We start from the raw sequence: 15,913 nt of genomic DNA, 5'->3' as shown, positions 1-15,913 counted from the left end.
ATTATAGTAAATTCAAGTAAACTTCCCAAGAAACCTATCAAATTCAAGACTATTCAACTTTTTATTGAAAGTGGATAATCCTTTTTATTAGAATTCAACACATTTATAATAGTAAAGTATCAGAAAAATCAAATCTTTTAAACCTTGATTTAAAAGTTAGTTACAATCTGGAATCTACTCTTTTTACCACCAGATGTTAGGTAATCAGTAGGCAAGAAAAACTGATTTTAGGTACTAGATCCATATCAACATCTTTACTAGATCCATATCAACATCTGATTTTAGGTACTAGATCCATATCAACATCCATATCAACATCTAACTTTCTTAGCATGTTTTTGGAGGAAAACTGGGGTACCAATTTATATTGCAGAGCTTCATGCAAACCCATAACCATGTTAATAATAAAGAAATGTGTGCAATTGATTATTCAGGTCCGACCCACCTTGAGTCTAATCCTAGTTTTTCATTTCTGTGGCTTTTAGCTATTAATCTTATCAAATTACAAATTCAAATATTTTAATTAGAAATTACTGCTTCTTCACTAAATGAAAGGGATCAGAAAAAAAAATCTTCTCTCAAGGTCCTTAGCAGATTGACTAAATATGAAAAGTATGAGGAAAAAAGTATTTCCACATAAGGTACACTCATTTGAGCTCTTTGTTCTGTGCTGTAATTTGCCTGAAGATACAAAGCTGTTTAGAATTCTTAAAAAAAGGTTTGTAGCAAAGCTGCAAATAAAATATGTATAGAAGAATTTTAATTTAAAATTAAGGATATCAATTTGTATTTTTCAATTTGGAAATACATTTATTCCAAAATAGAGAAAAAAATTAATATATAATTTTGTTGCATTGTAAGTTCAAAGTATTTTAAGCTATCACTACTTTAAAATGTGATTTTTATGAGCAGAAGTGTTATCTTCATATCAATATGGCTTTGTAAACAACACCTCATACATTTTGGATACATAAGCCATGTTCAACATTCTTACTAGAGCAATTACTACAGATTTACTAAACAGAATGGTAAGTGAAACAACATAGTTGGCATTTGCAACTGAAGAAACTAACTACAGAAAACCATGTACCGGTATTTATCATTTTTATCAATCACTAGGCTCAGACTGCATGCGACAATGACATAATTAACTTTAAAACACATAGATATTGCCAATTTATGCTGAGCTTGAGCCTTTGTGAAGTATTCTTGACAGAACATGTTTCAGTAAAATGATGCAGGGAAATTGTTACATAATGTATCTGGAAGAACATGTGGCAATGTGGCTTTTAACATATAGCAAGTAACTTCCAATCCAAATTAAGAGGATTACATCAGGCTTCAAATGCAATGCTATAGAGCAGTAAAAAAATCCCCAGCTTTCATAATGAGGCATATAAAAAGAAATCTATCAGTATATACCGTAGAACTATAATTAGATGGACTTTTTACTGGTTTTTAAAAGCATATTACATATATTTGTTTCTATCCAGTGGGCACATTAGTTTCAACCCTGTACATTTTTCCTTATATCTCACAAAAATGTACAAAAATGACAGATACAAGGTACAGTCAAAACCTCTGAAAACAGTTTTTCACCACAATGCTACTATATGGAGCAGATTCTTTAGACTTCAAAAAGTGGCTTCAGGATCTATCTGAAGCCTTAATGTCAGCTTCTTCAGATCAGAATACGATATGTTGACTCTACAGTTCACCAATGTCTGAGATCACACAATGGCCCTTAGCATGCCTTACCCAACAGCCTAATGTTCAATGAACCTAACAGGATTTACAGCCAATGACAAATATCCCTATGCCTGATGCTACCAGGTGTGAATAGCACATTACCTGGATAGTGTCAATAATTTTAGCGTTTTGCTACTTACTACCAAATGGCTACCCTAAAGTATTATTGGTGAATGCAGTCCAATATCTCTGATAAATCTTCAAACATCAAAAATCGTCTTTATTTCCACTAAGCAGAGGAGAGTTTGATTTGACAGGGGTTTTGTTTGTTTCCACAAAAACAGACTCAAAAGCAGCCTCTTGCTCCTCCAAAGCATCAGCAGTCGTGCTTTCTTGACCCAGAGAAGTATTGCTGATTGAGGATTGATGCTCTGCAATCTTCTCTATCTCTAAGGTTTTTCTCCCTTTTCTTTTACCAAGTATTCGGACATAATTAGCTGGTATGAGTCCTGTTGTTTGACCGTCACGGCTGGCCAAAAGCCAGCCACGTATCTTGGGTTGTCGTTCTGGTAAGAAAAACAAAACACATGCAATTACCAGAAAATTCTTATATATAATGACAGAGAACTAATAAAAGTGTATTAGAGAACTTAAGACAGTTAAATTGGATTTATATAATTCTCCTAAAGCTTTTCAAATTGCAATGAAAACCTATCTGAAGAATGTTTATAGTTAGCAAAAGTTAAATTATCAAAATTAATGTTTAAACAAAAAAGACAGTGAAGGTGTTTCTTAAAGGGACTCATTTACATATCTCAACAACCAAATTTCTATTAGGAGTAGAGGTCTTTTTAGATAGTCAGATCCTAACCCATTTTATAGGTTTGCAAATAAACTGGCAATCTGTGCAAAACATTCAGTGCACTGCAGTTCACGAGAATCCCTGTAACTTATTCCAGTTAACAACCTAGTAGTCATATTTAACACAGATTGTCCCTTTTGGGGTAGTACAGATAGTCCTTGATTTACAATTCATTTAGTGACTGTTCAAGGTTATAATGTGATTGAAAAAAGTAACATGATTATTTTTCACATTTATGACCATTATAGCATCTCCATGGTCACATATTCAAAATTCAGATGCTTGGGAACTGATTCACATTTATTATGGTTCAAGTGTCCTGGGGTCATGTGATCCTCTTCTGTGACCTTCTGACAATGGGGAAACCAGATTCACGTAACAACTGTGTTCCTAACTTAACAACTTCAGTGATTCACTTAACAACTGTGACAAGAAAGGTCATAAAATGGGGCAAAATTCACTTAACAAATGTTTCACTTAACAACAGAAATGTTGGGCTCAATTGTGGTTGTAAGTTGAGGATTACCTGTATATTGTCAAAGTCAAAATGATAGTATAATCAAGGTGTGAATAACAGTCAACTGGACTATAGAGACTATAGCTGGAATATCATGTGTACCAGGCACAACTGCATGGAATTGTACCTTGCCATTTTTGCCATCTATAATCCAACAGCAGAAAATCAAGGTGTACTTCCATACTATAAACTTGCTCTTTTGGTGGCAGTGCAAAGCTAAGTTTAATCTCAGTTTCCTGTCCTGTTCATCCATAGTACCTCTATCTTCCAGGTTTCTCTCTCTCAGCTAGTTATGACTGAATTTACACAATACTGAATGGCTACTTCAAAGAGCTTAATGCTAAAGACCAATGTGACTCCTGAGTTAGTGACTGCTTAGTATCTTTAACCCAACTGTAAAACTATAGAGTTCAGAACTTGAGAAGAGCAGCATTAGTCTTGAACTCATGAACAGAAAATAAGGAAAAGATACCAAACCAATAGGGAATAGAAGCAGTACAACCATGATCCTTAAGAAAAATATAGCCAGATTCAAAATAGATATATTGTCATTGGCGAACTTATTCAGGCATCGTCAATTTGCTCCCACATTTCCCAATTGGTTTTTTGTGTATTTGTCATGGCTTTTAGAGTCTGACCTTAAAAGCAGAGGTTGTCTTGTTTTTTAAACATAATCTAGGGAATATTTTTAAATGCAACCACTGCAAATGGTTGTATGTACAGTTATTAATGCAGGACTGTTGCCTAAATGCAATCTTGTTTCTGGTTACTTGATCCCTTCTGGATAAGGAAGGTTTGAGGAATCTATTGCAGAGTTGTGGCGAGAATTAGATAAATCAAATCAAATCAATAAAATTACAGTATGTAGCTGATGGTTAAAGTTGTTTATATCTATTTAGAGCTGGACTGCAACTGTGCTGGTCCTGTAGAGATGACTGGGGTTCAATCTTGTCAAGTTATTTGGGCAGAGTTTAGATACTCCTGAGGAGGCCAATAGAGTCCTTGGAAAGTTAGATTCTGCCACCTGTGGGTAAGATCCATGCCTCTTCTGCTGTAACCAGACCTCCCAGGAGATAGCAATGATTGAGTACAAACAGACGTAAATGCCTCTTTGTGAGAGGTAGCTGGACCTAGCTGTATTCTATACTTCCCCCCCCCCCCAATCTCCAACCTTCCCCTTTTGATTTATTAAATTTCTATGCCACCCATTTCACTTGATACAGCAACTGAGTAACTTACAGTATAATAAAAGGTAAAAAATACTAAAAAAAATAATTAAAATTAGAAAAACTGAGTAGATTGAACAGAAAGGCTAAAAACCAAAATGATTGGCAGGTGGCCTGGTGGTGGAGATCTTCTGCCATAACCATGATCAATGCCAATTTTGGTTTATTTTCCTAAACAATAGCTTCACACATCAGCTAAGAATTGCTCTGGTCTCAGGGCAGAACAATTTGGGAACAGCTAGCAGTCCAGCAACTATACTGGTGGCGAAGACACTGGCCGGGATAAAGAGGACTGCTTGCAGCAGTTTGGGATATCATATAGGTCAGGGCTTTTCACTGATTGTACCACTTTTAGGATATGACAATATTCGAGTACCACCTAGCAAGGTGTCAAAAATTTGATGACCCAAAAACAAAAAAAGTTATAAAGTACAGGTAGTCCTCGACTTACAACAATTCGCTTAGTGACTGTTCAAAGTTACAATGGCATTGAAGTGACTTATGCCATTTTTTACACTTATGACCATTGCAGCATCCCCAGGGCCATATGATTTATATTTGGATGCTTGGAAACTGATTCATATTTATGATGGTCACAGTGTCCCAGGGTCATGTGATCCCTTTTTGCAACCTTTTGACAAGCAAAGTCAATGCCAGGGCTGCTGGTGGCCAAGTGCTAAGGCGGGACTTCCTTCAGACTCTCCCTCCCTTTCATTCCAATCTCCCTCCATCCTCCCTTCCTCTTTCCCTCCCTCCCTCCTTCCCTGCCTCCCTCTTTCTCATTCTCATCACCCTCCTTCTGAAGGAAGAATTTGAACCCCCCCCATATTTTCCCTCTTCCATATATTTATCAAACAAGGAAAAGCCTCCAGAGCAGTGGTTCTCAACCTTTCTAATGCCGCGACCCCATAATACAGTTCCCCATGTTGTGGTGACCCCCAACCACTTATACATCACTGGGTGCCAGGGGCGTGGCCAAAGAAAAGGGGGAAAAAATGGCGGACAGCCTTGTTTGGCGACCCCCGTGAAATGGTCATTCGACCCCAAATGGGGTCCCGACCCACAGGTTGAGAACCACTGCTCCAGAGACAGAAAAGACAAGGCCGCTGAGGGAACTAGCTTAAAAAGGTGCATTCCCCTTTAAGAATTAACTACTGGCTAGAAAGGAAAGTTAAGGAGCTGGCAGCCAGCACTTAAAAAAAACAAAACAAAAACAAATGTAGCAAGTACTGGCTGCCCATTAAGGCAGCCTCCCCAAATGGCTCCATTCATAAGTAAACAAATGCTACAGGAAAAATCCACTCAGGACAAAAATATTTCAAAATCTCTTACAGCAAAACTTACAGGTAGCACTAGCAGAGCAATAGAATTAGTAACCCCTCACTCCAAAATCCAACAGGAGCCATCAGCCACAATAGAAATTGCCAAACACTCCTTAAAAACACAAAGCCCACATTGCACAGAACTTCTGAGCCACAAAATCACATATGACTCCTTCCACACTCCCAGTTTGTTGTTCATCTTTCATTTTTTTTTCCTCTTAAAGGTATAGCCTCCTGGCTGGAAAGCAAGCCCCTGGCTTTTCCTTCCAACAATTCCTTGCTTTCTGTTTCCCTCCCTCTCTCCTGCTCTCTACCTCCCTCTTTCTCATTGCCATCTCCTTCCTCCCTCCCTCCGGGCCTCACCTCCAGCCGATGCTGCCTTTCTTCATTCCTCATGGAGGGCGACCCCTGACCAGCTGCTTTTCTTGCCTGTTTTCGCTGCCACCTGTGTGCACGCCCCGCACAGATGGCTGCCACAGAAGTTGTAGATAGGCTCCTGGCCTGCTTGATCTCCTCTCCTTCCCCCCCCCCATTCTTTTCCCTTCAATCCAGCTCCAGCTGACTCCTCCAGTTGGAGCTTTTCTCTCCCTCTATCGCCCAAACTGCCTCTCTTTATAGCCTCTCCTTTCTCTGCCCCCTCCTCCTCCTTTCTGTACTGGGTGAGCCAGAGGGGTCGATCCTGGGGCCTTTGCCTCGCCCCAGCCATCCTGCAGATCCTGAGGACTCTTTCACAGCAAGTCCTGCACTGTGCCACTTTGGCTCGTTCCCTCCCCCACTACACTTGGCTAGGCTGGGCATGGCCGCATACCACCTGCCATGTGCCAATGTACCACCGGTACCACATATCACCAGTTGAAAAGCCCTGATCTAGGTTACATGCTATGGCTAGCTTCATACAACATGCTAAACCCTATTTCCAGATTTAAAAAGCAGAACTGTTATAGTCATGTAATATGTTACATGCATGACTGAGGTCACAGAAACATTAAACCTTTAATTATCCAACATCACTTTAACCTAATTTCACTTGTTACACAAACCAAGCCTCTTACACAAGAATAAACCTCTGATTCATAGGTAATGGTTACTGCCTATAAAATTGTTCATGGCATGGGTTCTAGTTATTTGCAGGACCTCATTTTTTCCAACTACTGTTTCTGCTTGGCTCAACAGATCTTAGGTAGGGATGCACACTGGGACCCCTCCATTAAGCAGTACTATCTGGCAGGGACCAGGATATGGGTCTTCTCTATTGTAGCCTTTTGTCTGAAACATCATACTCCTTAAAATTCATTTGGCTCTGACCTTGCTGGCATTTCACAAATTGTTGGAGACATGGATGTTCCTCTAGATCACAGGGGTCATCACGTGATGTGTCACAACGTATCACGGCTTTTTTCACATTGCCAGAGCTGGGGTAGGCGCAGCCTCCGCATGATGCAACCGGCCCATGGGCCGGCAGTTTGACACCCCTGCTCTAGAGGTAGGTTTGATTGTAGATAGATGAGCCCTCATTGTGGTTTCACTGACTTTTCTGTACTTAGACGATGTCTCATGGCTTTCAGGTATCACTTGTTTTGTTATTATTTATTCTTTCATTCTATTGGTTTTTAATCTTGTATTGGTTGCCTAGAGTTGCAGTTGCAAGATGGGCCAATATATAAATATACAGTAATAAATAAACTATGTTTAGAGTGAACACTGTTATCTGTAAACCACTCAAAATTACCTCAAGGTGAAATAGGTGGCAAACAAATTTAATAAATAAAAATAAATGTGAATGCATCCTTAGCTAACCTTTTAGACATGTTTATCTTGGCATATTCCACTGAAAGGATGGGCTTTAGTTCCAGATAAATCTGGATGGAAATAAATATTAATATGAGAAAAAAAACCTGATATAAACTAGTAGATATGTGGGATATAGTTGAAGGAATACAGAATGGATTGGAAGAGATCTTAGGAAATTAATGGTAAAGGCCCAACTATATACAGGTAATCCTCAATTTATGAGCATAATTAAGGCTGGAATTATGGTCATAAATTGTGCCAGTCGTTAAGTGAGTTACTACACAACTGCACTAAATTTTACTTTTATGTGAACATGGCAATTTGCTAAGCAAGCACACTGTACCCGATGGGTGTTTTTGCTGAAAATCCAAATGCCGAAAATGCGACCATGAGACAACATGATCATCCTCCCCCCCACACACTGGTTGTCATAATTTTGAAACCGGGTCGTAAATAGCTCTGAGGAGGTCCACTGTAACTTTGAACGGACGCTAAGTGACTAATCATAAGTCATGGACTACCAGTATAACTTCAAGCCTCCAATTAATATACTGGCTAAGTCAGTGAACAAATCTTAATAGTGTAAATCCAGATACTTCTATGAAAATATGTGAACAAGGACCTTCTTTATTGATAAATATTTGCAAGTAGGTGCTTCTGCATCTATGAGATCAAAAAAAGTTTTCTTCCAATTTCTCATTAACTATTCAATTGAGCCACAAGATAAATATCTTTTCTGTTTTGATTTCTACAGAAATTTGAGAATGCTGGACTATTTTAAAACAAACTTATCTTACCTTTGGGTGCCAATTTTAACATTTCACCTGCACGGAAAGAAATTTCTTCTTCTGAAATAGCATTGAAATCATATTCTGCTCTTCCAACAACATGATCATCCTCTCCACTGGCCCAGTCACTGGAAACTGTTTCACAGAACAAAGATTAAGTAGTTCAATAACCTCGCTGGTGAGCGTGCAATCCCTGAACTTATTGAAAGGCATGATGTAAGAACAATCTTTACAACCAAATACAGGAAATCCACTTCAAACTTTTGCAAGCCACTCTGTAAATAGTTAAAAGTTAGAAATGTAAAGTTTGCACAATGCAAATGGCCAATGTTTATGGTATATAAATTAAAAGGAAACAGAACTCCAGTTTTTATTTTTCCAAAGTTGTCCAAACAAGTAACAAAGAAATCTGGCTTCAAATTCCTCTGTAGAAGACTGGATGTAGATTAAATAAATAAATTAACAAAGTTTAATATGCATGGAGTAATGCTTATAAAACTTAGTCTGTTTTTAATTTCTTGCAAATTCTATTAAAATAATTTAGATCTCCAGTATCCCTGATCTTGATCTCTTATTTTTAAATCTTGGAAGGAGCTACATTTACAACAATCACTTTGACTTTTGAAAAGCTTTGTAGAAGGCAAGTAAACCACTTGAGATCCAGGTTATTCATAGCTGTACACTATATTATGCCAGGTCCTAATAATAAACTTTTAAAATTATGTTGGCCTTTCCCTGTCATTATGTCATTTTAGGAAATGATTTTAATCCTTTCCCATTTTTATTTTATGCTTTTATAGCTTCTCTAAAATGCTTTGTGATTCCTAAACTATGAAGTTGCAAATAATTCATTTAATAAATAAACAACCTATTCCGGCAATTATCAAGGTAATTCACAATGACTAAATCCCTTTTACCTACCTTCTTTCTTCCACAAGATACCAAGATTGTACTAACTATTCATAAATGCATGCATTGGTTCCTATATACACACACACACAGAGGTAGTCCTCAGCTTGCAACCATAATTGAGCCCAAAATTTATGTTGCTAAGTGATACCTTTTGTTAAGTGAGTTTTGCCCCATTTTACAATTTCTCTTGCCATAGTTAAGTGAATCATTGTAGTTGTTAATAAATGGGTCGTTAAGTGAATCTGGCTTCCCCACTGACTTTACTTGTCACAAAAGCTGATCACATGACCCTGGAACCTTGCAACCATCATAAATTGAGTCAGTTGCCAAGCATTTAAATTATGATCACGTGACCTTGGGAGCGCTGCAACGGTCATAAGTGTGAAAAATGGTCATGTTACTTTTTTCAGTGCCATAACTTTGAAAGGTCACTAAATGAACTGCTGTAAGTTGAGGACTGTATGTATGTATGTACATATGTGTGTGTGTGTGCGTGTATGCATGCAATTAAACCCTATTAAAATTCTCTCTCTCTCGAATGAATTTTTAATAGTCTAATTCAGGGCTTTTCAACCAGTGGTACAGGTACCACCTGTGGTACATTGGCAGCTGGCAGGTGGTACGCGACCATCCTATAAAAGTGGTAGCGGGGGAGGGGAATGAGCTGAACCGGTTGTAGCATCGCACAAGCCTGAGTGAGAGATGGCTGGAGCTGCAGGGCTGTCGGCTCAGCGGAAGCACCAGGATCAGCGCCGCTTTCCAGCAGATCGGCACTTCTTCGGGGCTGTCAGGGCTCAGTGGAAGCACCAGGATCAGCGCCAGGCTCCAGCTGTAGCTCAGTGCTGATCCTGGTGCTTCTGCTGAGCCCTGAAGAAGCACCAATCAGCTGAAAAGCAGCACTGATCATGGCGCTTCTGCTGAGCCCAGAAGAAATGCCGATCAGCTGGAATGTTGCAGCATCTCCAGGGTCTTGTGATTTACATTCAGATGCTTGGCAACTGATTCACATTTATGATGGTCAGTGTCCCAGGGTCATGTGAAGTGACCAAAACCTGCTGCAACCACCCAGCAGACGGGGGAAATAAAAACCAAACACCCCCCACCCCACTCCCGCTGCCAATCCTCAACAGAAATGCTCACAATGAAAACCTAGAACAGGAGGAAGAGCACTGCTGGGTGGGCAGGCAGGTGTCTTGCTCGGCTGTGGCTTGGGGGGCACTTTTTTCAGTCCCATTGTAACTTCGAGCAGTCACTAAGCGAACTGTTGTAAGTCAAGGACTATCTGTACTTTATCACTTTTTTCCTTTTTTTGGGGGGGGTCATCAAGTGTTTGACACCTTGCTAGGCGACTGGTGATACACAGATGTTGCCATATCCTAAAAGTGGTACAATGGGTGAAAAGGTTGAAAAGCCCTGGTCTAATTATTCTTGCATCCTTAAAACCATTTCTAACTTTTAAAACTTTTAATTCTAAAATTTTAACTCTTAACATTTTAATTTTTTAAATTGTAAATGTTAAATCAAATGTTAAATTAAAATGAGCCCCTGTATGAGGGAGATGAGTGGTTAAGGTTGATATATATTTTTATGTACATTGCCCAGAGTGCCTCTTTGAGGGAGGTGGGTGGTTTAGAAATGTAAAATGTAAATAAATAAAATTAAAATAAACATACTTGTCATTAAAGGTTGTCTTAATATTGATTCAGTTTTCTAATTTAAACAAGATTTGAAGTAGTTTGCAAATTCTGTTCATACCCCACAGCGTAAATACCAGAGGATAGAAAATAATGCTTCTATTTCAAATCAAATAGATATCTTCTTTACCTGTTTCATCATCACTGTAGGTGGATAGTAGCTTCCATATAAGGTAGGGACCGCCTAAAACCACGGCAAAAAATAGGAAAATGGGCCAGGATTTTGCAGAGTTAGCTGCCTTATCTTCTGGACCAATGCAGGCGACAGTTCCTTTGCTTTCCGCCCATAAATCATCATTCTCTGAGCTCCTTCTCATACCCAGTAACCTCTGCAGCCATCTGTAGAAATACCTTATAGTTCTGACTAATGCAAAGGCTGAAAATACCTTGGTAAAATGTATTTTGAGCCTGGAAAAGTGATTGGCAACATCCAGTACAGCTCGGAAACTATTGTAGACAGCCGAAAATGTAGCATCCATCATCATGCTGACAGAGGCAAAGGCATGGACTATGCTTTCAATGGACTGAAATGCACCCCGGCTGCTTTCCTCAGCTTGTTGAACAAATCGACTAGTAGGAATATCATCCATTCGAAAACGACTGTAGCCCAAGCCACCATATCCGTAATTATATGGGCTGTAACTTCCATAAAAAGAATTCCCATATGTGCCATAGCCTGCAGAAAAAGAGCTACCATATGCAGGCCTGAAGGTATTAAGACCAGTGCTCCCAGTCTGTTGTGAAGGCCTTGGCAGAATAGGAGGCGGAATTCGAGTGAGTGTGGGCTGTCCAGGTCTAGTCACTTGACTGACTCCTACATCAGCAGATCTAAAATTCAGAAGTCTTCTGTTAATATATAGGATAATTCTTAAAAGTAAACATAATTCATATGCACTCTGTGTATGTTTATAAATTCATGCTAACTATGCCTTTATACCATTTTTAATTGCTCCTACCCAGGGCAGTGGATTTAAAATTCTTTTTACAAAGATTTCCAGATGCACTCAATATAAACATTGTTGAATTTAAATTCAAATATTTAAGCAGTTCTTCTGCAGATGTAAAACAAAAACAAAAAAAGAGGAAATAAAGGGAGGCAGGAGAGGCTATGAAATATAAGCATTGTCATGTCTTGCTTACTTTAGTGTAAGCAGAGACTACTTAACAATTCCAAACAACATGGATATGCATTATTCTCAACCCAACTGCCACCCATATTTTATTACTCCATGCCAAAAGTAGTAGTGTGCAATCTCCACTAGCACAGGCAGTGCCATGTATTGTGACTATTGTACCTCATTTGAAGTAGGCATCTCTGCTCCAATTGGCAAATATATACTGTGGCAGATTCCCCTCTGCTCTGGTTAACAGCCACATGTCCTTGTGCTTTAAACTGGTCGATGGGGCTTTTCTTTTGTAACTGACTCCACTAGTGAAACAGTGAATTTTCCTTTTTGTTCTTCATCAGTTCTTTTTAATCAGTATACTAGAGTAGTAGTAAAGTAGTGAACCTTATTTTCCTTTTAAATTGGGATGGTGATGATGGCTAGTACAGGGAAAAGGAAGGTTGTAAGAATAAGAAAGGGTCGGGGGATGGAAAATCATAGGTGTCTGTATGAATGAATGTGTTCTTATGGGCAAGTACCGTATATGCCGGCGTATTAGGCGACCCGGCGTATAAGATGACCCCCGTCTTTATCGCCCAGTCGCCTTCCTAGAATGTCGTCTTATACGCCGGAAACTACCAGTATTTCCAGCGTATAAGACGACTCGGTGTATAAGACGACCCCCGTCTTTGGCGCTGAGTTTAGCGTTTCCGGAAGTCGTCTTATACGCCGGCATATACGGTACAGCAAAGAAACAAGAATATGTGATTACAAATCTGCAACAGTTTATTACTTTACAGAACAGTCATTAGACAAGATGCTTTCTACTTTATGGAGAAAATATAATAATAATAATAATAATAATAATAATAATAATAATAATAGAATATCTTTATTGTCACTGTGTATCTCACAACTAAATTAAGTGCTGTCCACAGTGCACACTACACACAAGTAAAAACCACAAGTAAAAACATACATTACATACACACATCCTTCATATTCTATTCACCATTATGCTGCCCCCAATATTGCACTTCTATGTTGCACTATACAGTATATAATATGGTTACAGCTCTGGGATAAGAACTATTTTTCAGCCTATTTGTCTTTGTTTTTATTATCCTGTACCATCTGCAAGATGGTAATAGTTCAAAAAAAGAATGTCTGGAATGAGATGAGATGAAGGAAAATTGTGTATTTATATGATTTTTATACTGTTACAATATGTGATTCTCTTTTATTTATAGTAAATAAAACATCTACTATATAATAACAATGAAAAATATTCATAATTGTCTTAAAATTGGAGTACAGTAAAGGTTATGGATTGACCAAACTTAGTTATCTCCCGAGTTAAGTCTGGAGAGAAATACAGCTTATGCAGGTATATTATGCAATCTTAATTATGTAGAGAACGTAAGTAGGAAGCAATAAAAACTGCTCTACCACACCTGTTTAATGGAGAAGGGAGAAATAGGAGGAAAGCAAGTATGTCATAATAGGTGTAAACTAGCACACTATGCAACCAACAAGCTGTTGCACTTTAAGTAGGGACAATCCCACTAGAAAAATCATTTTAAATTAATTTTCAGAGCAAAATTTAAAACATCCAGGAGCCAGAAAACTTAACTGCACAAACTTAACCCACCAACTCAGCATTCGTTCAGATATAGACTGACACAATCCAGAGCTGACAAATTCCAAGGTGGAAAAACAGAAAGAAAACAAATATTCACAATGATGCCAGAGCAAAAAAAAAAAAAAAAAAATTCCTTAGAAATAAACCTGATTAAGGGAGCAGAGAAGAAAAAAGAGGAACACCTGACTTTATGGGGAAAAACTATCTTTGTCTTGACTTAGAGTACGGAGGACAATTTGTGTGAAATACAACTACAGTAATGAATTTTGAGGGGGGGGGGAATCCTTCAGTCTGCTTCCACTCATCCTCACGTGGAAGACGGAGTAACAGCTGTCCTTTTGCACCCTCATCTAATCAACAACCGAGTGCATCTGGAAGAGTGGCGGGGACGGAAGTTTAAAGATCAAAGTGGGTGTCCGAAATTTATTTTTTTCAACGATCAACACAATCCGTAGCTTTGAACAAAAGCACCTAAGCATGCGCAGAGTACCTTCCCTGCTCCACTTAAAAAAAACCCGCCACCCCCCCTCCTTTCCGTGGAAGGTCCCGTTTAAGTAGTAATAATTAAGCTCTGAAGTGGAACAGCTATTTCTTCTTCTATGCTCCTTACTCGCCCGCCTTGCACCCGCAGCCACCACCAAACTTACAGCCGCCGGTTCTCCCACGGCTTGGGAGGAGGCGGTTGATTGGCCGCCATCACCGTGCAAGGAGACCCTCGCTCGAGCGCTGTTCCTGCTTCTTTGGAGAGAGCCGAGCTATCGAACTTACGCCAGAACCGCGCCGGCTTCATCAGCTCGCGCGACCAAAGCGTCGATCGACTATTTCCGGCTGTGATACGTGCTTCCTATTTATTCAAGTCAAAGAGAAGCGTGAGAAGGAAACCAAGCAGCGCTTCCGCAAATATGCCTCTATGTTTTTTTTTGTTTTTTTTTATTGAAAATTTTTATAAATTTTTACAAAAAAACAAAAGAATAACAATACAACAAAAACATAGACAAGAAACTAAACAAAACAAAACAATCCTTTCCCTACCCCCCCCCCAAAACCCCCACTCCCTCCCCCCCCCGGAGCTTCCCAGAGCAGAATATAGGCTTAATTAAAAAAAATAAAAAAGTTATATGAAAAAAGAAAATATAACTAAGATACATATATGTATATAAAAATAAAAGTTATAAAAAAGCTAAGTAATATTTTTTTATATCCAATTTAAATTGTATAAACTTTATCCATTTATCCCAAACAGCAAAAAATTTCTCTTGCGATTGTTCTTTTAAAAAAGCCGAAATCTTTGCCATTTCCGCCAAATAAGACACTTTAAGAAACCATTCCTGCAAAGTAGGCAAAGATTCCTTTTTCCAGTATTGTCCTACTAACAGCCTTGCGGCTGTAATCAAGTTTAACATCAATATAACCTCCTTTGTGTCACAATCAGTAACTATACCTAACAAAAATAATTGTGGAGTAAATTTTACCCTCCTTCTAAAAATTCTTTGAATATTCCACCATATCTTAATCCAAAAGGCTTTTATATTTCTACACGACCACCAAATGTGATAGTAGGTGGCATCCAAACAACCACATCTCCAACATTTAGGCTGTAGGTCAGGGTACATAAAAGACATTTTTTGTGGGTCAAGGTGCCATCTATAAAACATTTTATAAAAATTCTCCCTTAAATTCTGTGCTTGTGTAAATTTAACATTTCTCACCCAAATGGTTTCCCAGGTATCCAGTAGGACTGGTTCACCAAAATTTTGCGCCCATCTGATCATACAGTCTTTAATTAATTCTGTTTCTGAATCCAATTCCACTAGAACCCCATAAATTCTCTTAATATGAGTTAGTCTTTGGTCCTTCACTTGCTTAATAAAATTTTCATCTTCTCTGAGAAAACCCACCTTACGATCCATCTTCCATCTATCTACTAATTGCCTATATTGAAACCAAGTATAAGTAATGTTTTCATGTACTAACTCTTCCAATAGTTTTAACTGCCAATTTTGTCCATCCCATCTAAGTAACTGTGTATAAGACACCATGTCCATTTTAACCCCTCTTTTTATTCCTTCTATCGCATGCCAAGGTATAGCCCATAGTGGTACTTTAGAATCACTTTTATAATATTTTCTCCAAACCCTAAGTAAAGAAACTCTTATGATATGAGATTTAAAAGCCCGATCCACTTTTTTATTAAATATTAAATAGATATGCCTCTATGTTTTAATTGCACCATTGCCTTAAATTTTCTAATTTATTTGAAAACGACATTAAGACAATATTTTTATTCCGTTGATTCATGAAATTATCAAGTAGGGCTATCTTTAAAATGAGTTTACGTGACCATCTTAGGGCTAATAAGGACAC

The 15,913-nt window shown here is 38.4% G+C and overlaps 1 protein-coding gene across 2 annotated transcripts; it reads right to left on the bottom strand.

The window, feature by feature from the left end:
• Positions 1-64: 64 nt before the first annotated feature.
• On the bottom strand, positions 65-14,352 carry PEX13 (peroxisomal biogenesis factor 13). 2 transcript variants are annotated; one of them, XM_039347567.1, is made up of 5 exons: positions 14,197-14,346; positions 12,097-12,347; positions 10,932-11,629; positions 8,205-8,330; positions 65-2,255 (listed from the first exon to the last, which is right to left on the bottom strand). In XM_039347567.1, exons 2-5 carry the CDS (start codon positions 12,099-12,101, stop codon positions 1,957-1,959), a joined length of 1,128 nt encoding a protein of 375 aa, XP_039203501.1. In that variant the 5' UTR covers positions 12,102-12,347; positions 14,197-14,346; the 3' UTR covers positions 65-1,956. The 2 variants fall into 2 exon arrangements, with proteins under 2 accessions (XP_039203501.1, XP_039203500.1); XM_039347566.1 differs by lacking the exon at positions 12,097-12,347 and having other exon boundaries at positions 14,197-14,352.
• Between the last annotated feature and the right edge of the window lie 1,561 nt (positions 14,353-15,913).

This window comes from Crotalus tigris, unplaced genomic scaffold (assembly GCF_016545835.1).
Source record: "Crotalus tigris isolate CLP2741 ecotype Arizona unplaced genomic scaffold, ASM1654583v1 scf7180000018085.976183, whole genome shotgun sequence".
Classification (NCBI taxonomy): Eukaryota; Metazoa; Chordata; class Lepidosauria; order Squamata; family Viperidae; genus Crotalus; species Crotalus tigris.
This window is presented reverse-complemented; position numbering and strand designations above follow the sequence as displayed.

Coding starts and splice junctions, on each gene's coding strand:
- PEX13 (XM_039347566.1), bottom strand. CDS start 14,339: ATGAAGCCGGCGCGGTTCTGGCGTAAGTTCGATAGCTCGGCTCTCTCC. Junction 11,630..14,196: donor CCGTGGGAGAACCGGCGGCT/GTAAGTTTGGTG, acceptor TCTGAATTTTAG/ATCTGCTGATGTAGGAGTCA. Junction 2,256..8,204: donor GTTAAAATTGGCACCCAAAG/GTAAGATAAGTT, acceptor TTTTCTTACCAG/AACGACAACCCAAGATACGT.